Consider the following 27,525-nt stretch of genomic DNA (forward strand, 5'->3'; position numbering starts at 1 on the left):
TAGTGAGGTCAGGAGTTCGAGGCCAGCCTGGCCAACACAGTGAAACCCCGTCTCTGCCGGGCATGGTGGCTCATGCCTGTAATCCCAGCACTTTGAGAGGCCGAGGTGGGTGGTTCACCTGAGGTCAGGAGTTTGAGACCAGCCTGGTCAGCATGGTGAAACCCCATCTGTACTAAAAATACAAAAATTAGTCTGGCATGGTGGTATGCACCTGTAATCCCAGCTATTCAGGAGGCTGAGACAGGAGAATCACTTGAACCCAGGAGGTGGAGGTTGCAGTGAGCCGAGATCACTATTGCACTCCAGCGTGGGCAATAAGAGCAGAACTCCATCTCAAAAAATAAAAATAAAGAAACCCTGTCTCTACTAAAAATATAAAAATTAGCTGGGTGTGGTGCTAGGTGCCTGTAATCCCAGCTACTCAGGAGGCTGAGGCAGGAGAATTGCTTGAACCTGAGAGGTGGTCGTGATCGCACTACTGCACTCCAGCCTGGGTGACAGAGTGAGACTCTATCTCAAAAAAAAAAAAAAAAAAATTCATATTGAAAATAAAATTATTAGTTTATAGTAACAACAGAAGTACAAATTTTGGTGAGGCACAGTGTTGTAGTAAAAACATTGTTTTTACCACATTAACCAACCTGTAGAGTCATTGGCATTGGTTGTGGTGCACACACGATTGAGTGTTACATCTAAACAAGCACCAGAATTCTTCTATTTTATTAGAAGCTATTGTTAGATCAAAATTTACAAACATCTGAATAGTCACAGTCACTGAACTGTAGGATTTGGGAGTTGTAGCTGATGTCAGATAAAAAATACCCTTCAGCAGAGCAGTATGTGCCTTTTCTTTTTGTTGTCTGTCACTGATCAGATTTTAGAAATCTTTATAAATCAATCTGTGCCCAGCAGTGGTATTGAACTTTATTCTAAATGGGTCATCAAAAGTTTGGTGGCATTTAGGCATGGTGGCTCATGCCTGTAATTCCAGCATTTGGGAAGCCAAGGCAGGTGGATCACTTGAGGTCAGGAGTTTGAGACCAGCCTGGCCAACATAGCGAAACCCAGTCTCTACTGAAAATACAAAAATTAGCAAGGCGTGGTGGTGCAAGCCTGTAATTCCAGCTACGCAGGAGACTGAGGCATGAGAATCACTTGAACCCAGGGGGTAGAGGTTTCAGTGAGCTGAGATCATGCCACTGTACTTCAGCCTGGGTGACAGAGTCAAGCTGTCTCAAAAATAGTAATAATAATAATAATTGGCAGCATTTTGTTCGACATCAATTGAGAATCTTAAATCAAGTATTGAAAACACAGAACGAACGCTACATGAAACTCTTAGGGAATTACAATTAATGAAAACAAAGCTTCCATTAGAAATTTTCCCTACAAAAGGAAAGAAGGAGTGATCTAAGCAGTGACAACTCAAATGATATACAGGATTAAAATTTTCAGTTCTGTAGTTGTGATTTGAAATGTCTCACCTTGCAGGAAGAATCTTGGTGGTGCTCCTACTTCGTATAAATTGCACACACACACATGCGCACGCACGCAAAATAAGATTGAGAAGGGCTAGATTTTACAGCGTCTGATTTTGCCAAAACTTTGAAAAGAATCATAGAGACAACTTCTTTGACAAGTTTTGTCTTATAAAAATGTTTGTTAGGCTGGGTGCAGTGGCTCACACCTATAATCCCAACACTTTGGGAGGCCGAGGCAGGTGGATCACCTGAGGTCAGGAGTTCAAGACCAGCCTGACCAACATGGAGAAACCCTGTCTCTACTAAAAATACAAAAATTAGCCAGGTGTAGTGGTGCATGCCTGTAATGCCAGCTACTTGGAAGGCTGAGGCAAGAGAATAGCTTGAACCTGGGAAGTGGAAGTTGTGGTGAGCCAAGATCATGCCATTGCACTCCATCCTGGGCAACAAGAGAGAAACTCCATCTCAAAATAAAATAAAATTATATTCATATTTTTTGAAAAAAAAAAAAAGTCAAAATAAGATACTCTGATGAAAGCCAAAAGAGTGTGCCTCTAAAACTATTTGGGCTGAAATATTTATACTGTTAAATTTTTTTCTCTATTATCTAAACTGCCACCAGTTAATCAATATTTTTTAAATTATAATTATGTCCTCCATTTAGCAGATTTACTCTGAGCTTATCAGGTAACTTAGAATGTGCAGAAAGAGAATTTTCTTAATAATTGAAAGTATCAATAATTCCAAACTAATTAATCATAAACAGCAACTGTGAGGAATATTGTGGGCAGTTTTATTTTTAAACACCGTATTTTAATGAACACATTCTTCAGAAAAATGCCAGTGACACAATATTAGAGACAGATATAGCTAAGAAATTGATTCAACCATGTGAATATGCATCAATAGTAATTCTTCTACTTGTTATTTTTAAATATTCAGATAATCAATATAACGAAGTTATTGTTTTAATCTTTGTGAATGTATGTTTTTATTTCTTTTGAAATTTTATTTTTGAAAATAGTTTTTGAATACAACCAGTTGAGTTCAGCATTGTAATAAAATCAGTTGTTTGTTAATAAATACCTATTTCACTGGGTGCAGTGGCTCACGCCTGTAATCCCAGCAATTTGGGAGGCCAAGGCAGGCGGATCACGAGGTCAGGAGTTCAAAATGATACTGGCCAACATGGTGAAACCCCATTTCTACTAAAAATACAAAAATTAGCTGGGCATGGTGGCACATGCCTGTAGTCCCAATTACTCGGGAGGCTGAGGCAAGGAAAATCACTTGAACCTGGGAGGCGGAGGTTGCAGTGAGCCAAAATTGCACTACTGCACTCCAGCCTGGGTGACAGAGCGAGACTCTGTCTCAAAAATTAATAAATAAATATTTCAAAAAGTATAAAATTTTAGTTGTTTTAGCATTCCTTTTTACTTTTGTGTCCCAGTTTGCATGATAAATTATATAGTATTCACACTTTAAAGACATTTCTTGTAAGTTATATGAGTTTTTCTGCTTATATCCTGTTGACCAGAATTTAATTATATAGATACACCTACCTGTAAGGGAAGATAGGAAATGCAGTCTTCATTTTGCAAGTCCTCATGGATCCAGCCAAAAATCTGGATGATACAAAGAACAGATACTAGGAGACAAGTAACATTCTTCCCTACCTTCTCATCAGATGTTTGCATTTTTGGCTAGCACATATACTCATGAGATAGACCTGCTGATTTTAAGGGAGAAAGTAGTATGATACCTTTAATATTAATTCATATTCATATTTTTTAAAAAGCTAAAATTAAAAATGAATTGATCCTATGAAACAGAATATTAGAGAATCTTGGTCAGGCATGGTGGCTCATGCCTGTACATCCTAGCACTTTGGGAGGTGGAGGTAGGAAGATAGCTTGAGCCCAGGAGTTGGGGACAAGCCTGGGCAACATACATTGCAAGACCCTGTCTCTACAGAAAAAGAAAAAAAGCCATGCATGGTGGTGCATGCCTTTAGTCCTAGCTACTCAGCAGGCTGAGGTAGGAGGATTGCTTGAGCCTAGGAGTTGGAGGCTGCATTGAGCTATGAATGTACCACTGTTTCTCCAGCCTGGGCAACAAAGCAAGACCCTGTCTCCAAAAAAAAAAGGGGGGGCCCAGGTGCGGTGGCTCACGCCTGTAATCCCAGCACTTTGGGAGGCCAAGGCGGGTGGATCATGAGGTCAAGAGATCGAGACCATCCTGATCAACATGGTGAAACCCTGTCTCTACTAAAAATACAAAAAATTAGCTGGACATGGTGGCGCATGCCTGTAATCCCAGCTACTCAGGAGGCTGAGGCAGGAGAATTGCCTGAACCAGGAGGCAGAGGTTGCGATGAGCCGAGATCACGCCATTGCACTCCAGCCTGGGTAACAAGAGCGAAACTCCGTCTCAAAAAAAAAAAAAAAAAGTGAGAGAGAGAATCTCAAGTCTCTCTGCAATTTTAATTCATCTCAAATTTCTCTCTCCTTTATGCGTGTAGTATACTTTGTTGGGTCCCGCTAAATTCTCTTCTTCACTGGAATTCACATGTTCACAGAAGGTGAGTAGTTCTTTGCCCATGGGACTCACTAACTGTATCATCCATCCTTCCTCTTCACCATATCTGCAGTGGTCTGTGGTAAAATTTAGCCCTTGTTTTGAGAAGGAAGAGGCCTCAGAAAGTGCAGGTCTGACATAGTGTCTCGATACCTTGAGCTGCACATGACCACCTCAACTGCACATGCTGGCCATTTATGGATTAGGCCCACAAAGCTGAGGGGAGGATTAGGCCCATAAGCAATATTCTGGACCTATTGCTTGATAGTACCTAGGTTCACATTTTGGTAATTTGCCTCAGTATATTCCCCACCTTAGAAAACCAAGAGTCATTGCCTTTAGACAAATTTCTATTTGTTTTCTGTAATCTGTCATTTTAACTTTGAGCTATTCTGATGAAATCTTACATAAGGTTAAAATGGTGGTATTATATACAAACATAATAATGCTAAACAATACAATCACTTGTTTAAAGTGCTTCCTTTTATGGGACTAATATTTAATGTGTTCCTTTTTCTTAGCTAGCTTGTGTCGGTCACACATGCTTTTTTTCAATGTGGTTCAAGTACAGTGAAAATGGAAGCTTTACTCCCATCAAAATCAAATCAGATTCACAGCCTGTGAAATCCACTCTTGGTGTTTTGCATTCAGAAGCATCACTATAAATGTTCCAGAGTCTAAGACCTCCACCATCTGCTCCATTAGGCACTGGATTTCAGTAGCACTACTTGATTTACAAAAAGAAAAAGAAAAACTTAGCATATCCAACAACAATTCAGCCTGAAGCTTCTTGAAATAAGAATGATCTGGCATTTCCTTTCCCTTCATTGAGCCCCATACCTTCATGGTCTCTGCACGCGTTTACACCTTTAAATATGCATTTTATCAACCCTTCTCTGGTAAGGAATTTTTTCCTTTTTAGGCTATATGTTTTTTTCTGAATTTGATAGTTGTATGTTGAATTGAAGGCTCTATTCTGTGAAGCCCTCCTGTTCCATCTCAAACGTGAATCTTTTGCACCTTGTTCTTCAAAGGGTCATTGAAGGCCCTACTAGGTCAATTTCAAAAGATGCCTCAGGGGTTCACTTTCTGTGAAAGACCTTGAGTACCATGCCCAGCATCAGTAATTGATCTTCTCTGAATCAAGGCTTTTACTAGCTCTCTTTAATCATAATAGATGATTTCCAAATCAGGTGAACAGTATTTTAAACTGAGGAGATTGTGAATTACTAAAGTGCTTGAAAGACAGAAATTCCCTTTGATAAAGCAAATCTCCCATATTCAGAGCCAGTTTCTTTCATTTAAATGCTTGGCAATATTTTCATTAGAATAGTTTAAGGAAAGTGAAGTTAGATCTCAGAAGAGGACTTATTTTATCAAATTAAGCTTCCAGAAGCTTAAGTTGATTAAGTGTAATAGTAACCATGGGTTTTTTTTGGAAGGATGAGATGGCCCTAAATATTTCTTTGGGGTATTACTATATTAGGTTTTCTTTTCTTTTTTTTTTTTTTTCTTTTCTCTTTTTTGAGATGGAGTTTTGCTCTTGTTGCCCAGGCTGGAGTGCAGTGGCACGATCTCGGCTCACTGCAACCTCCACCTCCTGGGTTCAAGAGATTCTCCTGCCTCAGCCTTCTGAGTAGCTGGGATTCCAGGTGCCCACCACCATGCCCAGCTATTTTTTTTTTTTTTAAGTAGAGACATAGAGACAGGGTTTTACTATATTGGTCAGGCTGGTCTCGAACTCCTGACCTCAGGTGATCCGCCTGCCTCGGCCTCCCAAAGTGCTGGGATTACAAGCGTGAGCCACTGTGCCCGGCCAAGTTTTCTTATCTCTACATATGGTTAATGTCTTGGTAAAGTTAGATTCTATTTAATGATGTTTTAGTTTTCTTTTATAAGAAAGAAAATTTGTCAACAATAGCAACATAAATAGATACCGCAGCAAGAGGAAACAGGCAAAACTTAATACAGAATTTCTGTTTATAATATGTCACTGTTTTTTCACAGTGACAGCCTGCTTTTTCTTTGAGGATGTATATTTAACTTGGTAATTGAAGTTGGCATATTTGTAGCAACTTTAATTTTTTATGACTTATTCATTCTACCAATTTCTCATTTTCTTGTGCTACTGAATTCTTGTCTGAATTTCTATATGATGTGTTTATCTCTGTACTTCTCCTAGGGCAGGCCATTAGATGCAGGGTTCTGCAGTCAAATGAAATTCAGAGATGTTTTATAATTGCCAAGGGTAAAATTAGCAGAGTCAATTATTTTCCCTTTGGCTTTTCCCTGAAGATATTAGGGGTCTTCAAGGTAATTGCCTTAGGTAACACTTAGATTTTTAAATATCTCCAAGTATAGAAATTGGTATATTAATCCTCTGGTAATTGTCTTCTTACCGTTACAGCTGTAGTCACATAAATGCAAATTAACAAGATTTTGAATTTAAGAGTGAGTTTAAAAATTAATGCTTGGGTTTTCATTCATTTTCAATTATGGAACATAAGGGCAACTTTTTCTTTTAGTACTTCACTGTATAAAGACCTGGACGAAAAGACCTCAGAATGCCTCTTTTTAAATCATAAATTTCCTGATTCCATTGGGATAAGTTGCTCTGTATTGTGTCTATGTAGAACATCACGCGCAAGCTATCAGTGAGACATGCTAACTAATCAGAGGGAAAATCATGAAATGGAGAAGTACTGTAATTTCGAAATCTAGCTGGCCATTAACAGGCTTTCTCTGGTCTTTGTATTTATTTAGACTGGGTTTGTATTTAGGATTAAGCCACAGTGCAAATAAGACTGTGTGCATTACTACCTGTCATTTTGTTTTTGAAAACAGTCTACATATATAATGATAAGCCTAGTATTTAAAGAATAGAATTTATCATGTTATTTTTTTTTTTATTTGTAGTCTATTTCATTTAATGGACCTATAGCTATATATCTGTTGGGAGACTGTGAGTCAGCCTGGGTCTTGTCTAAACACCCAAGAGCATTGTCATGATGTCACTCCTGGAGGTTGTTCTATTAAGCATTAGTGATTTATATTTCTGGATAACCAGTGGCACAGATGTACTCTTTACATAGCTGATGTATTTCCTTATGTTAACTTTTTTTTCCTAAAGGCATAAATATGTTGTTTACAAGGAAGTATTTTGTTTGTACAAATATGCTCAATTTACATATATAAATCTCCTCCTTTTACACTGTCTGTATAGTTTAATAAAGAAGCTATTGTCTATTTGTGTTTGTCTGACCTGTTATATTAATTTTACTTCCAAATTCATGTTAAATTGAAGCCTAAAAATATGTATTATATAAACTTTAAGTTTTTCCCTTTCTTATGCATTTAAAATAGGCATCATTCTGATAATGTTTATAGTTTTGTTTGCACTGTGTTACTTGTGGAAATTATTTAATTAATATCTTTTTTTTTTTGAGACAGAGTGTCGCTCTTGTTACCCAGGCTGGAGTGCAATGGCACGATCTCTGCTCACCACAACCTCCGCCTCCTGGGTTCAAGCAATTCTCCTGCCTCAGCCTCCTGAGTAGCTGGGACTACAGGCACACACCACCATGCCCAGCTAATTTTTTGTATTTTTAGTAGAGACGGGGTTTCACCACGTTGACCAGGATGGTCTAGATCTCTCGACCTCGTGATCCACCCGCCTCGGCCTCCCAAAGTGCTGGGATTACAGGCTTGAGCCACCGCGCCTGGCCTAATTAATATCTTTTAAGCTCTTTAGTTTGACGCCCAAGATTAATATTTTTTATATGGAAGTCAAAACGCCATCATAAAATTATTTTAGAATCCCAAAATTAGCTTCTCCAGTTTTTTTTTCTTATTTGCTAATATAGTCATTACATATTAAACAGAGACCGTATCCATTTTCTGATCATATTTCCTTGATCTTTAAAGTGAAATTAATAAATGATTAGTGTGTACAAATTATACTAGAAATAAGACAAATTGTAAATAATATAATTAAAACCTGGAACTTTGCCCATTTTGAAGCCACAGGACAATGGAATTTAGTAGCTTTTTGGCATAGGAAAGTTAAATGCCGTCAGGTGAAATCAACATTTCTCTGAGTGTCTGTCAAACCGGAAACCTGACAACGAGGAAAAAGAGCAAGGCAGCTTACATGTTTCTTCCATATGCCTGGCATTCAAAGACACCCCCGCTTTTTTTTAAGGCAGAGTCTTGCTCTGTCCCCCAGGCTGGAGTGCAGTAGCGCAATTTCGGCTCACTGCAACCTCTCTGTGCTGCCCCCTCCAACCCCTCAGCCCCCACCAAGTAGCTGGGATTATGGGCACCCACCACCATGCCCAGATGATTTTTGTATTTTTAGTAGAGATGGGGTTTCACCATGTTGGCCAGGCTGATCTCTAACTCCTAACCTCAGGTGATCCACCCGCCTCGGCCTCCCAAAGTGCTGGGATTATAGGTGTGAACCACAGCACTAGGCCAAAGACCCTCTTTTATTTATTATTGTTATTATTTTTTTGGGATGTGATCTTGCTCTTTCTCCCAGGCTGGAGTGCAGTGGTGCGATCTCAGCCCACTGCAACTTCTGTCTCCCAAGGTCAAGCAATTCTCCTGCCTCAGCCTTCTGAGTATTTGGGATTACAGGCACGCGCCACTATGTCCGGCTACTTTTTGTATTTTTAGTAGAGACGGGGTTCACCATGTTGGTCAGGCTGGTCTCAAGTTCCTGACCTCATTATCCTCCCTTCTTGGCCCCCCAAAGTGCTGGAATTAGAGCCATGCCCCACCGTGCCTGGCTAAGACACTCTTTTTAAAAAGAACAAAATAGGAAAACAAACTGAACAAGAAATATTTATTAAATATGTTGACATATAAAGGGAAATGTGGTTTAATAAGAGGATTAGGGTAGACACTGGTTCTTATGTGTACTTCATTTCTAATTACATGATTTTCCTTTAATTTATTTTTAAAAATTATTTACGTTTTTGTTTGTTTTTTGAGATGGAGTCTCATGGTGTCACCAGGCTGGAGTGCAATGGCATGATCTCAGCTCACTGCAGCCTCCACCTCCTGGGTTCAAGCAATTATACTGCCTCAGCCTTCTGAGTTGCTGGGATTACAGGCACGTGCCACCACACCTGGCTGATTTTTGTATTTTTAGTAGAGATGGGGTTTCATCATGTTGGTCAGGCTGGCCTTGAATTCCTGACCTCGTGATTTGCCTGCTTCAGCCTCCAAAAGTGCTGGGATTACAGGCATGAGCTACCACAGCTGGCCTTGTTTATTTATTTGTTTGTTTGTTTTTCAAGGTGTTGTTAAATACTTATTTTTTAATAGAGACAAGGTCTCACTATCTTTCCCAGGCCAGACTGTCTTGCCCAGGCTGGTGTTGAACTCCTGGGCTCAAATGATCCTCCCATTTTGGCTTCTCAAAGTGCTGGGATTACAGGCATGAGCCACTGTGATGCCCAGCCAATTTTCCTTTTTCTTAGCACAAGAGCACACCATGCTTTCCTCTGATGTTTCTCAGTTCAAAGATCCTTGGTTTATGTCTTCCTGAAAGGAGAAAGTAGAAGTCAAGAAAAGTGAGTGGCAGTTTTTCTGAAATAATAAGTAAAAGGAGAAAGAATAGAAAACTGGAGGATGAAGATTAAAGAGGCTGTATATATACTTTGGAGATTACCTGAGGTGAAATTAACTGAGTTGTGAACAGTGTGTTAAGCTGTTCTTGCATTATGATAAATATCTGAGACTGGCCAGGTGTGGTGGCTCACACCTGTGATCATAGCACTTTAGGAGGCTAAGGAAGGTGGAACACCTGAGGTCAAAAATTCAAGACCAGCCTGGCCAACATGGCGAAACCCCATCTCTACTGAAAATACAAAAAATTAGCTGAGTTTAGTGGCGGATGCCTATAATCCCATCTACTTGGGAGGCTGAGGCAGGAAAATTGCTTGAATCCAGAAAGCGGAGGTTGCAGTGAACCGAGATTGCGTCACTGTACTCCAGCCTGGGCCAAAGAGTGAAACTCCATCTCAAAAAAAAAAAACCAAAAAACAAATACCTGAGACTGGGTAATTTTGTAAAGAAAAGACATTTAATTGGCTTAGGTTTTTACAGGAAGCGTGATGCTGGCGTCTGCTCAGTTTCTTTTTTTTTTTGAGACGGAGTTTCGCCCTTGTTACCCAGGCTGGAGTGCAATGGCGCGATCTCGGCTCACCGCAACCTCCGCCTCCTGGGCTCAGGCAATTCTCCTGCCTCAGCCTCCTGAGTAGCTGGGATTACAGGCACGTGCCACCACGCCCAGCTAATTTTTTGCACTTTTAGTAGAGACGGGGTTTCACCATGTTGACCAGGATGGTCTCGATCTCTCGACCTCGTGATCCACCCGCCTTGGCCTCCCAAAGTGCTGGGATTACAGGCTTGAGCCACCGCGCCCGGCGGTCTGCTCAGTTTCTAGGAAGGCCTTAGGAAACTTTCAGTCAAGGCAGAAGGCAAAGGGGGAGCAAGGACTTCACATGGTAAAAAGCAGGAGCAACGGGGAGGAGGTGCCACACAGTTTTAAACAACCAGATCTCCCGAGATCTTACTCACTATTGTGAAGGCAGCACCAAGCCATAAGGGATCTGCCCCCATAATCCAAACACCTCCCACCAGGCCCCACCTCCTGCATTGGGAGTTACAATTCAACATGAGATTTGGGTAGGGACAGAAAGAGACACAGTGTACAAGCAAGCCTGCTGGGGTGGAGGAAGGATAGATGGAAAAGAAAGAAAGGTAGATTGGGCAGCTACAGATGCAAAGTCAGGAATCAGCTGTCCATCCACTCAGTACTTAGCAAACTCTTAACTCAGAAAGTTCCACAGGTCACATCATTAGAAAGGCAAAAAAAGAGAGAGTACTGAGTAATTTAACCTTGAAAATAGATTTTTTTCCCTCCTCCTGGCTTTGGAGAAATAGCAATTTATGTCCATGAAAATGGAGAGGCCAAGAATGATTTAATTAAATTTATTTTAATTAAGGCAATAAAAATCAAGATTGCTGAATGTATTATAAGATTGCTGTAGTGAATATATTTCTATCTTTCATGGCCAGCCATGGTGTGGGGTTCAACTGAATTTGAATACCATAAGCAAAAGAAAATTTAAGGTTATCCAAAGCAGTCTATGTGACTACTTTCCTCATTGATAGCCACATATAGCTCAGTCATGTTAATGTAATTTTGGTGTTAGCATTTCCATGATTTTCTCAAATTCTTAAAGTGGTAAATACGCAACAAAAACTTTACTTAGTTTAAGCCAAAGTTGGCTTATAGGGTCTCAGCCCAGAAGCAAATTTTATTTATTTAGCAATAGTGATTGGGAAGAGCCCTTTTCCGGCAGCTAATGACCTACTGGAGGACTTACGTGCCCAAGGCAAAGCTGAAGGCCGTGAGCCCAACAGGTCATTAACTGACAGATGCCTGATCCTGAGGTCATTTCTGATATTGTAAACTATGAAAACATTAAAGTGGGTTTCTTGGAAAGTATGGCTGTGCCAAGCAAGTTTCTTTTTAAGCATTTTGGAACATTCATTAAATCGCTGTCATTCCTATGGCTTAATTGTCACTGTTCTGAGGCCATTTTCATGGTGCAAAGTCAGTCAAGCAGAAATCGGGAAACACCAAAACTGCATTGCATGTCAAGTCTTTGGTTTTTAAAAGGATATTGTCCCTGTTTAGAATATCAGAGTAACTGTTTCATTACTAATAACAGTTTTACCTACACTCTTGTGGGTCACTTACATTTTCATAATGTGTTGAGCTATATAGCACTTATCTACACTCCTAGAGATGACATGTAAAGCTACAAAGAGAAGTGGAAAGAACAATAAAGTAGAAGTCAGGATTGAATTCCTTGCCTTGGCTTTTTTTTCTCTTTTTTTTCTTTTTATCCCCCAATAAGCCATTTAACATTGAACTCCTCATTTTACCTCTCAGAATTCCAAATTCAGAGCATTCATTCATCCATCTATTTTTTCAGACTATCTGATATCTTAATGCCCCATTTTTATCACTGAAATTAGAGACTTTATAGTGTAGAAAATTTAATCTTCATTAAAATTACCATCAAATAATTTAGAAATAACAATTTATATTTTTGAGGGCTTACTATACGGTAGGCACAGTTTTAAGTGCTTTATCTGTATTAACCCATTTAATGTCTCCTGAGATACAGGGAAAGGAGAAGTAATTTCCCTCAAGGTAACACTGCTAATAAGTGGTAGAGCTGCTGTCTAAATCCAGGCACTCTGACTGCAAATTATGCTTTACTAAAGTAGAAAACTAACTGACCAACAAAGAACCGTGATGTATTTTTGCCAACAATTTTGCAGTTGTTAGTTGTATCTTAAGCAGTTATTAGTTGCTAAATATTGGAATACATATTTCAATGTAAACATCAATAGGGGTTTCATGAAACATTTTAAATTAGCAACTTATAAGCAAAAGCAACCTTTTTTTTTTTTTTCTAATATATATAAAGGCAGCATCATGTCCATCTCTTAGATCGTTGCTAGTTCCAATATTCTACTGTTCTGAACGTTGTAGATGTTGTAGGAAAGAGTCTAAACTTGCATCATATAACCAGATCCTGAAAATGGCATGACATATGACGAAAAACAAAATGATTATAATCAAGGAAAATTGTTAATAAAGTCAGGAGAGTAATAGAGAATTCAATATCTTATATAAATATCAGAGAGCTTAAGATTTATGTGCATATTTCAGCTATCTAAAGCAATATCCAAATTAGTGAACTCATCTTTATGGCAGATTTGTGTTGAAAATTGAAAATTTTGTATGACTTTATTTGTTCAAGGACTTTAAAAGCTATAAGGTAATGTGCAAATGTAAATTTCTGATAATATTGATTGAGCAAAGTGATAATTGTTCACATTGATTTTGAAATAGTTGTGCTTTACACAAGTAATTCACATGTTAAAACAGTATTGTTAATTCAACAAAAATTTTTTGTGTGCATTGCATGAAGCACAAGAAATACTAATTTAAAACCCAATTGGGATGGGTGCAGTAGCTCACACCCCTAATCCCAGCACTTTGGGAGGCCAAGGTGGGCAGATCACTTAAGGCCAGGAATTTAAGACCAGCCTGTCCAACATGGTGAAACTCAGTATCTGCCCAAAATACAAAAATCAGCTGGGTGTGGTGATGCATATGTGTAATCCCAGCTACTTGGGAGGCCGAGGTACAACAATGTTTAAATCTGGCAGGTGGAAGCTGCAGTAAGCCAAGATTGCACCACTGTACTCCAGGCTGGGTGATAGAGCAAGACCCTGTCTCAATGGGAAAAAAAAAAAAAAAAAAAAAAAAAATACAATTGTATGTATATCTTTATAGATTGGAATATTTCTAACCAGGTATATCCATTATTATTATTTATTTTTATTATTTTAAAGAGACAGGGTCTCACTCTGTACCTCAGGCTGGAGTGCAGTAGGGCTGTTGTCACTTACTGTAATCTTGAACTCCCAGGCACTGTGGCTCATGCCTGTAATCCCAGCACTTTTGGAGGCCGAAGTGGGTGGATCCCCTTAGGTAATCCTCCACCTCAGCCTCCTGAGTAGACGAGACTATGGTGCAGGACACCATGCCTGGATAATTTTTTAATTTTTTTTGTAGAGACAGAGTCTCTCTATGGTGCCCAGGCTGGTCTCAAACTCCTGACCTCAAGCTATCCTCCCACCTCAGTCCACATAGGGTTGGGATTACAGACATGAGCCACTGTGCCAGGCCCAGGGATATCTATTGTTTGATCCAGGGGTACAACGTGGCCAATCCCAGATTTCTTTTCTTTTCTTTTCTATTCTATTTATTCTATTCTATTCTATTCTATTCTATTCTATTCTATTCTATTCTATCTATTCTATTCTATTCTATTCTATTCTATTCTATTCTATTCTAATCTAATCTATTTTTGAGATGGAGTTGCGCTCTGTCACCCAGGCTGGAGTGCAGTGGTGCGATCTTGGCTCACTGCAACCTCCACTTCCCAGGTTCTAGAAATTATCCAGCCTCAGCCTCCTAAGTGGCTGGGACTACATTTGCTTACCACCACACAGGCTAATTTTTGTATTTTTAACAGAGATGGGGTTTTGCCATGCTGGCCAGACTGGTCTCCAACTCCTGTTCTCAAGTGATCTGTCCACCTCAGCCTCTTTTATTATTGTTAATTAACTAATTTTTGGGACAGGAACTCCCTATGTTGCCCAGACTGGTCTTGAACTCTTGGGCTCAGGGGCTTCTCCTGTCTCAGCCTCCCAAAGTGCTGGGATTATAGGCATAAGTCACTGCGCTTGGCCCCCAGATTTCTACCTGATTATTTGAAGGAAGGAAAAAAGGGATTACCTAATTTTTTCGAAAACACTACTAGTAGCATTAGTTATTTTTAGAATTCCATTGATTTTGAAGAGCTTCAGAGTTATTTGGAAGAAATACAATTACAGCTCTAGTCAAAATGTGTGGATTTTAATACACATAAATCATGATTTTATTTCTGTGCCTGCCTTTAGAGCACAAACCTTGGGATATCTCTGAATTATAAACACATGCCTTTTAGTGTGGCCAAATTTGAAGAGGAACTGATTGAGCTAGAAACTGAACTGTGTTACCCAAAAGACGTGGCAGCTCTGGAATTTGCAAGATGTATTTGTGACTCCTAGGAAACTACTGAAATGTTTAGCTCTTTTGGCCAAATATGATCTAAGACCATTTGTTTTCAGGAATCTACTAGGATCAAAGCTATGCATCAGGCCGGGCCCAGTGGCTCACGCCTGTAATCCCAGCACTTTGAGAGACTGAGTTGGGTGGATCACCTGAGGATAAGAGTTCAAGACCAGCCTGGCCAACCTGGTTAAAACCAGTTTCTAGTAAAAATACACACATTAGCTGGGTGTGGTGGTGTGCACCTGTACTCCCAGCTACTCGGGAGACTGAAACAGGATAATTGCTTGAACCCAGGAGGGGGAGGTTACAGTGACCCGAGATGGCACTACTGCACTCCAACCTAGGTGACAGAGTATGACTCTGTCTCAAAAAGAAATAACTTGATGCTTTAGTATAAACCTTCAAGATTGAAATGCACCCTAATAGAATATGCTCCATAGTACCCAAGAATGATTCTGTTTTATCCTGCCTCTCTGCTTACCTTCAGTTCATTTACATGTTTTTGGTAAAAAGTGATAAAGAAATAAATACCTTTAAATATGTATTTTAGAAAAACAATGTTTAAACTGCATCAAAAATTTGGGAGACCTTATGTGTAATTACAAAGTCTAACCAAGGTATGAGCTATACATGATATACATCAGCATGATGTTGAATAATACTTCAAAGCACAGACCACATCCTTTTCATTGGGGAGTGATCAAATCAATTTAGTGAATCACTATCAATACTTTTTAAAAATAAGGCCTGGTGTGGTCCTATAATCCCAGCACTTTGGGAGGCCAAGGTGAACGGATCACCTGAGGTCAGGAGTTCGAGACCAGTCTGGCCAACATGGTGAAACCCTATCTCTACTAAAAATACAAAAAAGAATTGCCAGGCGCGGTGGCTCACGCCTGTAATCCTAGCACTTTGGGAGGCCGAGGTGGGTGGATCATCTGAGGTCAGGAGTTCAAGACCAGCCTGGCCATCATGGTGAAACCCCATTTTTGTATATAAAACTTCAAAAAAAAAAAAAATTAGCCAGGTATGGTGATGCACGCCTGTAATCCCAGGTACTTGGGTGGCTGAGACAGGAAAATCATTTGCACCTGGGAGGCCAAGTTTGCAGTGAGTTGAGATTGCTGCACTCCAGCCTAGGAAACAGACTAAGTCTCCATTTTAAAAAGAAAAGAAAAAAAATAAAAATAAAAGGCCAGTCTCGGTGGCTCACATCTGTAATTCCAGCACTTTGGGAGGCCAAGGCAGGCAGATCACGAGGTCAGGAGTTCGAGACCAACCTGACCAATGTGGAGAAACCCTGTCTCTACTAAAAATACAAAAATTAACCAGGTGTGGTGGTGCACGCCTGTAATCCCAACTACTCAGGAGGCTGAGGCAGGAGAATCACTTGAACCCAGGAGGCAGGTGTTGCAGTGAGCTGAGATTGTGTGATTGCACTCCAGCCTGGGTGGAAGAGCAGACTCCATCTCAAAAAAAAAAAAAAAAAAAACGCAATAAAAAATTACATAATTAAACTTTTAATTTAGTTTTGGCTGGGCACAGTGGCTCATGCATGTATTCCCGGGCATTTTGGGAGGCCAAGGCAGGCGGATCACCTGAGGTCAGAAGTTCAAGACCAGGTTGGCCAACATGGTGAAACCCCGTCTCTACTAAAAATACAAAAATCAAAAATTAGCCAGGTGTGGTAGTGAGCACTTGTAATCTCAGTTACTCAGGAGACTGAGGCAGGAGAATCACTTGAACCCGAAAGGTGAGGGTTGTAGTGAGCCAAAATCACGATACTGCACTCCAGCTTGGGTGACAGAGTGAGACTCTGTTTCAAAAAAAATTTTTTTTAGTTTTATATATGCACATGTATTTGCACTGTGTCACAATGTGTATTGAAAGCCACTAATATAAGACAGTGTGCTAGCCAGCAACAGCCTTTTAGTTGATATCCCTGAGAGGGTCTCCAGATGAAGAAGCAGTAAAAGCAAAATGGAGCTCATCAGCCACATTGAATGAAATAAAATGAGTCCATCACTAAAATTCCAAGCATAATTCTCTCAGAAGTCGGTCAGAAAAACATGTGGCAGTGCCGGTAGGTAAAGAACATACTGAGAACGGTATATCCTGAGTACAGCAGACTTCATAGTCAGCAATTCCCATATTGGAAAAGGTGGAAAATAAAGCAACTAACTGCTAGATGATAATCAGAATTCTGTTGCTTGTTTCATCACCAAGTATTCAGTTCTCAGCAACTATTTATAGTTTTTATAGTAATGCAAAATACTTGACACAATTAACTTTTTTTAAAAAACTTACTGGAAAACATCTCCTTTTCCTTTCTTTTTTCTTTTCTTTCTTTTTCTTTTTCTTTTTCTTTTTTTTGAGACAGAGTCTCACTCTGTCACCCAGACTGGAGTGCAGTGGCACAATCTGGGGTCACTGCAACCTATGCCTCCCAGGTTCAAGTGATTCTCCTGCCCCAGCTTCGCGAGTAGCTGGGATTACAGGCGTGCCCCACCATGCCTGGCTAATTTTTGTCGTAGTTTTAGTAGAGATGGGGTTTCATCATGTTGGCCAGGCTGGTCTTAAACTCCTGACCTCAGGTGATCCAACTGCCTCCCAGAGTGCTGAGATTACAAGCGTGAGCCACTACAATGGGCCCCTTTATTTCTTACAAAAATTTTTATCTTTAAAAAAAAATTTTTTTTCTGCCAGGCATGGTGGCTCACACCTATAATCCCAGCACTTTGGGAGTCTGAGGCGGGCAGATCATGAGGTCAGTCATTCAAGACCAGCCCGACCAACATGGTGAAACCCCATCTCTATTTAAAAAGACAAAAATTAGCTGGGCGTGGTGGCACATGCTTGTAATCCCAACTACTCAGGAGGCTGAGGCAGGAGAATCGCTTGAACACAAGAGGCAGGGGTTGCAGTGAGCTAAGATAGCACCACTGCACTCCAGTCTGGGTGGCAGAGTGAGACTCCATCTCAAAAAAAAAAAAAATTTATTATATAGATTGGGTCTCACTGTGTTGCCCAGGCTAGTCTCAAACTCCTGGCCTCAAGTGATCTTCCCACCTTGGCCTCACAAAGTGTTAGGATTACAGGCATGAGCTACCACACCTGGCTGAAAATTTTCATCTTAAGCATTTTAAATTGCCTGCTACTTTTTCAGGAACCTAATTGTTGTTTAAACAAATACATGAGTCAGTGATCAATAAATGACTATTTGACATTGCTCAATGAGAAACAGTAGTCCAAACTGTGCACCTTTTTTCAAAAAGTGAATTGTTTTTTTATTACTGTTTTATTGTAGCTAAAAGAAATCCATATTTTTTTCACTGTATCTCACAATTGTGAATTAAAAATGTATATAGCTGCACATTTAGGTATTTCTAATCATGGAGCTTATTGTTGATAAAACACAGAAACCTCTTATCTAGATAAGCAAACTGAGGAGCAAGAAGTTACATGGTTGGCCCAAGGTCTTGCAACTTACATATTAACCTTCTGAGTGATCAAAGACAAATAATTAGCCTTTATCTTTATGAAGTTATTTTTCTAGACAATGTATTCTTTAAAAAGAACAACTATAAAATCATTGCAAAAAGAAAGTAAATGTAAAAAAAAAAATTAATGTAAAAGTTACTTATTACACTTGTTTAGTTATGGTTCCTGAATGGTATTTGAACCACAAACATTTTTATATGTACTAATTGAATAAAGGAATTATGATTTAGATCTTTTTGGTAGTGCCTCATATGTAACTGTGGCCTAATGAGACTAGTTTCATTAGTACAATACCAGGCACATAGTACACTATCAAACTGTTCATGGAATGAATCCATCAGAAAATATAAAATTAAATCTCAGACTTCATATTTAAGCCATTTTCCTGAATTTGTGGCCTATTTCTTTCAAGTTGTATCAGTTGTTATTTTAAAAATAATGACTTTCATTCATTGTCTGTCGAGATGGGTATCTCACTATTTTGCCCACGCTGGTCTCAAACTCCTGAGTTCAAGCAATCCTCCCACCTTGGCCTCTCAAAGTGCTGAGATTATAGGCATGAGCCACTGCACCCAGCCTCAGTTGCGATTTTGTGCCTTTGTTTAGTTCACTGAATTTTCCTGAAACCTTTTCGACAAATGTTTCCAGTAGTTAGTTTATAAACCAATGTATCAGCTGTTCTAAATTAAAAATTAAGATTATCAATTTGCTTAGTTTTTGCTGCACCTGTCCTATGGGTAGTGCCATTTCTCTCTCTTCACTACCCCCTTAGCCAAAAAGAACTTCCAGCTCACTAGAACAGATTGCCATCCCTCCCACAAATAAGCAAAGCCTTACACATTTGGCAGTACTGAAAAGGCTCCCTTCAAAAAGCTGAGTTAGAAGCTTCCTCCAGAACTCCTATGAGTTGGTGTGCTTATTGCAACAGCCCCTTCATCATTGACTTCATTAAACCCAGTCCTAGTTTGATAGGAAGAAATGGAGAGAGCCATCCTTTCAGAGACTTTAGCGATGGCTTTATCAGAGCACTCATTTATTTTAATCAGCATGCAGAGTAAGGCTCATCTGGGTAGTCTGTGCCCAGGTGGTGGGTGAGTCGATTCACCCCTCATTTGGCTACTGCTTCTGTGCTCTGTGTTCTTCAGAAGTCATTTCTCCACTGAGGCTGCCAACATGGAAGCTGTGGCTGAGCACTGGGGACTGCATCCACCTGGAATGGGATGGTTTGCTTAAATCCATTTGTAAATGATAAAGTGCTTTACAAATGTTAGACATTATTATCGGTCTCTATGGGAGGGTGCCACTCTTCAACCAGTACCTCTGTACCTTACCTTGGTAATGTAGATCTTTATATGCATCTCTCAAATACTATGTGCTTCATGTTTATGAAGAGTGACACCACCTGCTCTCGTTACCTTCATCAGCCCATTTAGCACCCTCTCTCTGTAAAAGTATTTTTGTGTAAGATATTTTCACTGACACAAGTTTCTGTGGCTTAAAAAGAAATTTTGACAATATCCCTTCAGATGCCAAAGCTCTTTCAAAAGAGGCTAAATCCATCTTTTGTTCCTCCCAAGATGAAAATTCATTCCTCCCCAAGAGTGTTTTACCTCTGCTTCTACTTCATGCCTTGCTGTTTGTTCCTGGGGGTGGAGGAAAGAGCGCAACAAAGTTGTGCATAGCTAATGCCATCAGCACAGCAGATGCACATGCACACACAGGAACACACACACTTTTTTCTTTGGCAGCAGCTAAGAGTAGTAAAGGCTGAGGGGTGCCGTGTTATTCACCTTCAAATCGAGTGACGGATGACACGTCGTTTTGTCATTCCACACTGTCGTAAAAAACCATCATTAAAATCACCTGAGGACAAATCTTTGAAAGATTACAAATCTGTAATAGCCTTCACAGTTTCTGTATACCAAGCAAATTAAGTTATAAAGCAACCTTATTCAAGTGAATTAAAATGCAACTCTACTACTTTATTACATCAACTCATATTATGCTGACTTTAGCTTTAAGTGAGCCACGTTAGTTTATAGTTTACATTTTCTTCTAAAGATTTACTTGTATTTTAATTTAGGATAGGCACTCCTTTGCTCAGATTATCATTGTCTGGCGTACTAGTCAGACATCTACGACGCTGTTGAGTCTGTTCCACCTGTCATTCAAATGCTAACTGACGGTATTCCTGAATCCCATTTATTGAGAAAGGTACGACTTGTCTGTACAGAATGCTTACCACCACTTACTGATCCTATTTTCGCTAGTCAAAAAACAGTTGAGTGATCTATTCCACAAATCAATTTTTGGAAATAGCTTACCTTGAGGTCTCCCCCCAATTAACGCTCTCCACAAGGAAATAGGTTTGTTTTATTTAATTATAAAAGCAATACATAAGAAGGGGGAGATCGTGTAATACATTGTATATGTAAGCCATTATAAACTTAGCAAATATAAATTTAAGCAGAAAGGTTGAATAAAACAATTTTTAATTAAAAATCATCCAGAATCTATCACTTACACATCATCATTATTATTTTGTTGTCTCTCCTTTCAGACTTTTTCTCCTGTGTATATAAACACATAGACTGATCTCATTTTTTTTGTTTTTAAAATACCTGTCATACTACTTCTGTTTTGTAAACAGCCTTTTTTCCTTAAGAATACGTTAGACATCTTTGGATAGCAATGCGAGGATTTTTTTTTTGGTCAGTATTTCTCTCTTACCATCCCGTACTCCTCTCAAATTCTGTTTTTCACAATGGAAATTTATTATAGCTTAGGGCATAGTCATCACAACATCCTTTGTGAGGGTATTTGTCATTTTGGTTTTTTAGTGTAAAAAATCATTGAATTGTAGTTACCCTTGCCAAAAGATAAAAAATGAAGCAATTACATATTCCCCCAAGATTGCTGAAATTTGTCCTGTAAATTAACCATTTGAGAAATTCATCACAAAGGTCAATTATGTCAGATCTGTAATTTTGTTAAGGTTCAGATACACCTGGATACTATCTATTCCTTAACTTCAGTGAGGTGGTGGTTACTGAAATGGGAGTGGTTAGCAGTTTGCTTGAGAACAGCAACTAGACATGCACCGTCCTATGCTGCAGCACTCTCCCCAGAAGCCAAAACAAGGGAGGTGGCAGAAGCCAGTTCATAACACTGACATTGGGAATGGTTGCCACCTTGGGTTCACCAGAATATAAGGCATTACTCAGAAGACTTAAGGACACCGTATGGCATTGCTGTAGAGTCACATTTCAACATATGACCCAAACTGAAGAGAAGAGCATTTTTTTTTATTTGCATATGTAGGTAAGCAATGCTGCTATTCTTGCAGTCACCAGCAATGCAGAAAATTATCTCCTGTTTAATTGCTCTCTAGATGGCTAAAGTACATTATTTAACGTTGATGCTGACTGTTGCATAATCTAACACAATATTTCAGGATGCAGCAAGTCAGTGTTTCAGAGGTCTGTGATTTGGGTTAAAAAGGTCTTTGCATGTGCTCTGGGTTGGGTTTTGTTGTTGAACTAAAGCCCACTTTCTTCCAAAATATTTAGGCACACAATTTTAAAGACACTGTAATCTTGATGTCCATACTATGCCTTTCACCCTACCCAAGACTTGTACTGAATATAGCATAATACGGCAGTATAAAAGAAGAATAAGTTAACACTTACTGAAACTTATGTTCCAGATTCTCTTCTAAATGCTCTATGTATTTACACTTTAGAGATACTCACAGTATGGCCAACTTAGTACCATTATTTTTTTGATGCAACTTGGCAGTTAAGCCTGATATCATTCAGAATCCGGTATGTGTAAATCTTTTCCAAGCATTAGAGCCCTTCAAGAATCAGAGCTCAGCAGTGTTGCCTTAATTGACTGAAGTAGGACTTCTTTGTCAGCTGATGAAGTGGTCTAACAGTCATAATGGTTGTGAAAAGTGGGAATTGTACTATAATTCTAGGTATTGAAACCAAGGGGAATTTGGTACAAAAAGTTTCACAAAGAAATTAGCCAGTAAAATTCAGTTAGAGGGAAAGTTCATGTGAAGACAACAGACAAAAATGAATAGATGAGCAAAAATGTTCCATCAAAATTTACAGAAAGCACTTTTCAAGTTTACATGCCTAATTATAATACTAAGCCTTGCATTTCTAAAAGCTTAGAATTGTGGGGCTGGAGGAGACCTTAAGGAATCATCTTTTCCAACTCCCTTTATTGCAATTCATTGCATTGAGTTGAAGAAAATCAAAGCTCAGAAAAATTGATTTACCCAAATCTCACAATCAAATTATTAGTAGACCTTGGAATAGAATCTAGATTCTCTGGCTGCTAGTATTCTGCTATGTTTTGTTTTGTTTTTTATAGTTCTCTAATCTGTTGGGCTTCCAAGGGTAGCTCACATGGAGGCTCTTTTAACTCCCCACCCCCCAACAGAAAGTGTTTGCTTGCCCCATGGGCCTAAGGAACAAAAGTCCTGGAATCTTTATCAAGAATGCACTTATCTAGAGCACCAGGCCTCTGGATTCTCCTTTGGCTGCCATTATCTCTGCCAGCACTTTGAGTTGCCTGAACATGCATTCCTTAAGAATCTGTGGTGGGAAAATGTTATTAACCAAGTGTTTTCTTTTCTTTTCTTTTTTCTTTTTCTTTTTTTTGGGGGGGTAGGGAGTGGTGGTGGGGGATGCAGTTTTACTCTTGTTGCCCAGGCTGGAATTTAATGGCACAATCTTGGCTCACTGCAACTTCCACCTCCTGGGCTCAAGTGATTCTCCTGTCTCCCAAGCAGCTGGGATTACAGGCATGTACCACCACACCTGGCTAATTTTGTATTTTTAGTAGAGATGGAATTTCTCCATGTTGGTCAGGCTGGTCTTGAACTCCCAACCTCTGGTGATCCACCTGCCTTGGCCTCCCAAAGTGCTGGGATTACAGGCATGAGCCACAGTGCCCGGCCTAACCAAGTGTTTTCTAAATGCAAGTATAGCAGTATCTAAACAGGTGAATATCTGGGGTAGTAACCAAAAAAAAGGTCAGATTATTAAATGAGCTTACTAAATTGTGAGTGGCTGGTAGCCTTGTGTTCTTTCTAGAAATATTTGCCATTTTAAAGAAGGGTGATACTTAAACACATCTTTCTTTGGTATAATTTAAAAATAAACATTTCAGGCAATGAAAAGAGATTGATACGTTCACTGGGTAAGTCACCCGTATCTGGAACATTTCTTCTTCCCTAGGCTTTTCTTGCTTTTTTTTTTTTTTTTTTGAGATGGAGTTTCACTGTTGTTACCCAGGCTGGAGTGCAATGGCGCCATCTCAGCTCACCGCAACCTCCGCCTCCTGGGTTCAGGCAATTCTCCTGCCTCAGCCTCCTGAGTAGCTGGGATTACAGGCACGTGCCACCATGCCCAGCTAATTTTTTGTATTTTTAGTAGAGACGGGGTTTCACCATGTTGACCAGGATGGTCTCGATCTCCTGACCTCGTGATCCACCCGCCTCAGCCTCCCAAAGTGCTGGGATTACAGGCTTGAGCCACCGCGCCCAGCCTTTTCTTGCTTTTTATAGTCTCTTCCCTTCCTCGACTTTTTTTTTTTTTTTTTTTTTTTTTTTTGAGACAGAGTTTCGCTCTTGTTACCCAGGCTGGAGTGCAATGGCGCGATCTCGGCTCACCACAACCTCCGTCTCCTGGGTTCAAGCAATTCTCCTGCCTCAGCCTCCTGAGTAGCTGGGACTACAGGCACGTGCCACCATACCCAGCCAATTTTTTGTATTTTTAGTAGAGACGGGGTTTCATCATGTTGACCGGGATGGTCTCAATCTCTTGACCTTGTGATCCACCCTCCTCGGCCTCCCAAAGTGCTGGGATTACAGGCTTGAGCCACCGCGCCCGGCCTCCCTTCCTCGACTTTTTAACTCAAAGAAGTCTAAAGCTTTTTCCTTAATGGTTATCATTGGCTATGAAGCTGTGTTCAGTTCAAGTAAGTATAACCATTTGTAAGTACAGGCCTTTATGAATTATGAACTTAAAAGCACAGGTTTGCTCAATGAGAAAAAGAGAGAACAAAATGTTCTTGTTACTTCTGCCTGTTCTGGAATTTCAGGGAAGTAAAGGAACACTCTGGTTATCCAGAGCCAGATCCACTGTTAAAAGTTCATGCCATCATTTTGACATTTAGTGTTAGACTTTCTCTTTGTAAATCCCTCTTCACATTACCAGTGCTGGTCTCAGAGCTCAAACTGTTTCAGAACCATAACATTTCTTAGTGAGTGATTGATCTGTATTATGTGTCCAGCCATCAGGGGGATCTTGGGATGTTGCTTGTGTAAACTGTAATCCAATCTGATGCTGTGCGTTTAGTTACAGTCTTTCATAGACCTATTGGCGATACTCAGTCCTCCTGGATTTGGGAATAGGGCTTATCTGATACCTTCAGGGGAAAAAAAAATCCATTCATTTTTCTCTCTTCTCCACTTAAATAACTCAACTTATGCGGTAACACTGTAGGATCATTGTCCTTCCAGTTCCTCTGTAGCTCATATTGCTACAATATTTCTTAAGTATTCGGTTACCTAAAGGACAATGTGATTAAAAAAAAAAACCAAAAAACAAAAAAACAGACTTTGTATAGGTCTTACAAATTAACCCATCTGCCAAGAGCTAGGAAAAAAATGCCTTTAATCCACAAAAATTTCATATCAGCAGTTCTGTGTATGTTATGTAGTATGAGTGTAAATATAAATTTGGAGATAAATGCTCGTGTTAAAATGTTAAAGCAAGTCTTTCTACAAATTAATTTAATTTGCCTCTAAGAAAATGTTTATTAAACCCAGGGTACCTGAGATTGAAATATCTTGTTGTTTGGGTCTGTATTCTTTGGCTTAATAATGTCTTCAATTACAAGAATGATAAAAGCTGAAACAAAATCCTTTAATTCAATCAGAACGGAGCTGAATTTTCGGAAGCAAAGAGTGGAAATCTGATACAGGACTGCATAATATAGGAAGTTAAATATACAAGATATTAAGACTTGTAAGAAGCGGATGGGATTGCCTTGAGGAATTCTTACTTGAAATGGCTGCATTGAACATTATCATAAATACCACTATTTTATCCTCTCAAATTAAGATGCTTTATGCAAACTACTCTAAATTGTATAGTAGTTCCAAAGAGACCATTTACTGTTTTTTGCTTGTTTAACATCCTGGAACAAGTTCAAAGCTTTTGATTTCACTTGATTTAAAAAAAAAAAAAAACAAAGCCTGAGCCTTGAAAAATAATACAGGTTTGATGAATATGATTTCAGTATTGCAGTTCTGTAAAAATGTTCAGTGTTTATGGTACATTTGACCTAGTGGCCCCACAGTAAATATATTCACAGTGCATTTTAAGTGCAACAGAATGAACATATTTAAAAGGTTAGCTATTCTTTTGCTTTTGCTTTTTTTTCTGTAGTAAGTATGAAAATTAGCATTGTAATTGCTCCCAGAATGGGAGTACTGAAAAAGTATCCACCTGACAGAAATAAACATGCAGAAAATAAATTGAGTTAAGATTTCATTAGTTATCTGAAATGTAAGCTTATGTTCAAAATGGCTATTACTTGATTTTCATGTATATTAGTTAAATGCTATGCTTATCAGATTTTTTTTGGCTTGAATTATGACTGAAAAAATGTGGATCACAGCTTTAATATCCAGGTGGGCAATGCCGTTTGCTGAGATCTTTACGCATAGCCTCATTTTTTTCTGTCAAGCACAGATTCTGCCTTGCCACTGAGCCTTCTGAAGCATTCTGAGGTAACAGTGGAGATATATTTAAAAAAAAATTTTTTTTTCTTCTCACTTTTTAGGTTGTGGAACTTTTAGCAAGTGCTCTTATGGACTTGGTACAAGGAGTATATCGCGAAAATTCTACTTCAGCAAAGGTACCGGATTTCAGTCATAAAATGTTATGTTATAAACCCTCGTGGTAAAACTAGAATAACAAAAATGTCATTCTTGTTTTGTGTTTAAATTGTATGTGGCTTTTTTTTTTTTTTTTAGATTAGTGTTTTGGCTACAAATTCATGGCCACACGCTTAGTACCTAGCAGATTTAGCCAATTAAAACAACCTCTTATCCTCTGGCTGCATTCACAGTCTGTTCAATCTGCAGCAGCCCAGTAGACACTGGGATGCTTCTGGCTGACAGGTAGCAGTGACACAGGCAGGCAGGCTGGAGGAGCAGCTTGTGCTGAAGTGGATGGGCCCAGCCTTCCCCCAGAGGGTCCTTCCATGTCACAGAGGAGTGGACCTTGATCTCAAGAAGATGTCTGTTGGGGAGGTGGGGTGGGGGTATCTTTTATATATAAGATCCATAATTTACTGCATTATTAGATTCTTTATGATAAGAAGTGGGATGATTGCACAGTTGGATTATTTTGATTAATTTTATAGGTCTAGAATTAGGATTTTTTTTGACTCATTTAGCAGGACATCTTAAGAAAGGTTAGGTTTTATTTCCTTAAAATGCAGTTATTTCATTTCGGTAGGATATTAGATGTGAAGTAATTGCTTCATTGACCACTACTGTCATTTAACATGGTGGATACTATTATAAGCTCCTATCTTAGCGTTTCATTATTCTAACTTCTTTAGCTTCTGCATTAGCAAAATTTCACTCACTGCAAATTAGAAAAGGTATGCACATATGCACATCTTTAGCTTTTTGACATTTTCATTTGAAAAAAGATAAATTTTACTAGAAGTGAAACATAGGGCATGAGCAACTTGGATAAGAAATTTGAAATTTAAAAGTATAACCCAGGGACTCTGGGTGGTTCAGAGACTGGTTATAGTATATGAAGAACTGTACTTTGGACAGCTGCTAACATTTGGTTCAAGTATCCACAGTTCCTAGTAGGCACATCTAACCTCACGCAAACAGCATATTGATATGCAGAGACCTCACAGGATGGATAACCACAGTGGACATTTCAAAGACATGCAGGTTCACTACTATGAATGAAGGTTAATATCTGATTGTAAAATAGATGACTACTGTCTAGTTACACTTGTAGAAAGTCACCTTGTATAGATAGTATGATGAAGATGACAAGAGCTAAGCAAATAACCCTGTAGTGATTTGCCTGTGTTTCTTCATTTAATCGTCACAGAAATCCTGAGAGATACATAGTACTGCTAACCCAATTTTACAGATATCAACACTGAGGTTGAGAAAAGGTTAAATAATTT

At 39.2% G+C, this 27,525-nt stretch overlaps 1 protein-coding gene across 2 annotated transcripts in view; it reads left to right on the top strand.

The window, feature by feature from the left end:
• Nucleotides 1-27,525, top strand: part of PDSS2 (decaprenyl diphosphate synthase subunit 2) — a 277,971-nt gene that overhangs the window by 155,267 nt on the left and 95,179 nt on the right. For both annotated transcript variants that reach the window (XM_039467791.2, XM_074397652.1), the window contains exon 4: nt 26,143-26,217. In XM_039467791.2, the coding sequence (XP_039323725.1) occupies nt 26,143-26,217 (75 nt within the window). The remainder of the gene's footprint in view (nt 1-26,142; nt 26,218-27,525) is intronic.

The sequence above is a fragment of the Saimiri boliviensis genome, chromosome 4 (assembly GCF_048565385.1).
Source record: "Saimiri boliviensis isolate mSaiBol1 chromosome 4, mSaiBol1.pri, whole genome shotgun sequence".
NCBI classification, from domain to species: domain Eukaryota; kingdom Metazoa; phylum Chordata; class Mammalia; order Primates; family Cebidae; genus Saimiri; species Saimiri boliviensis.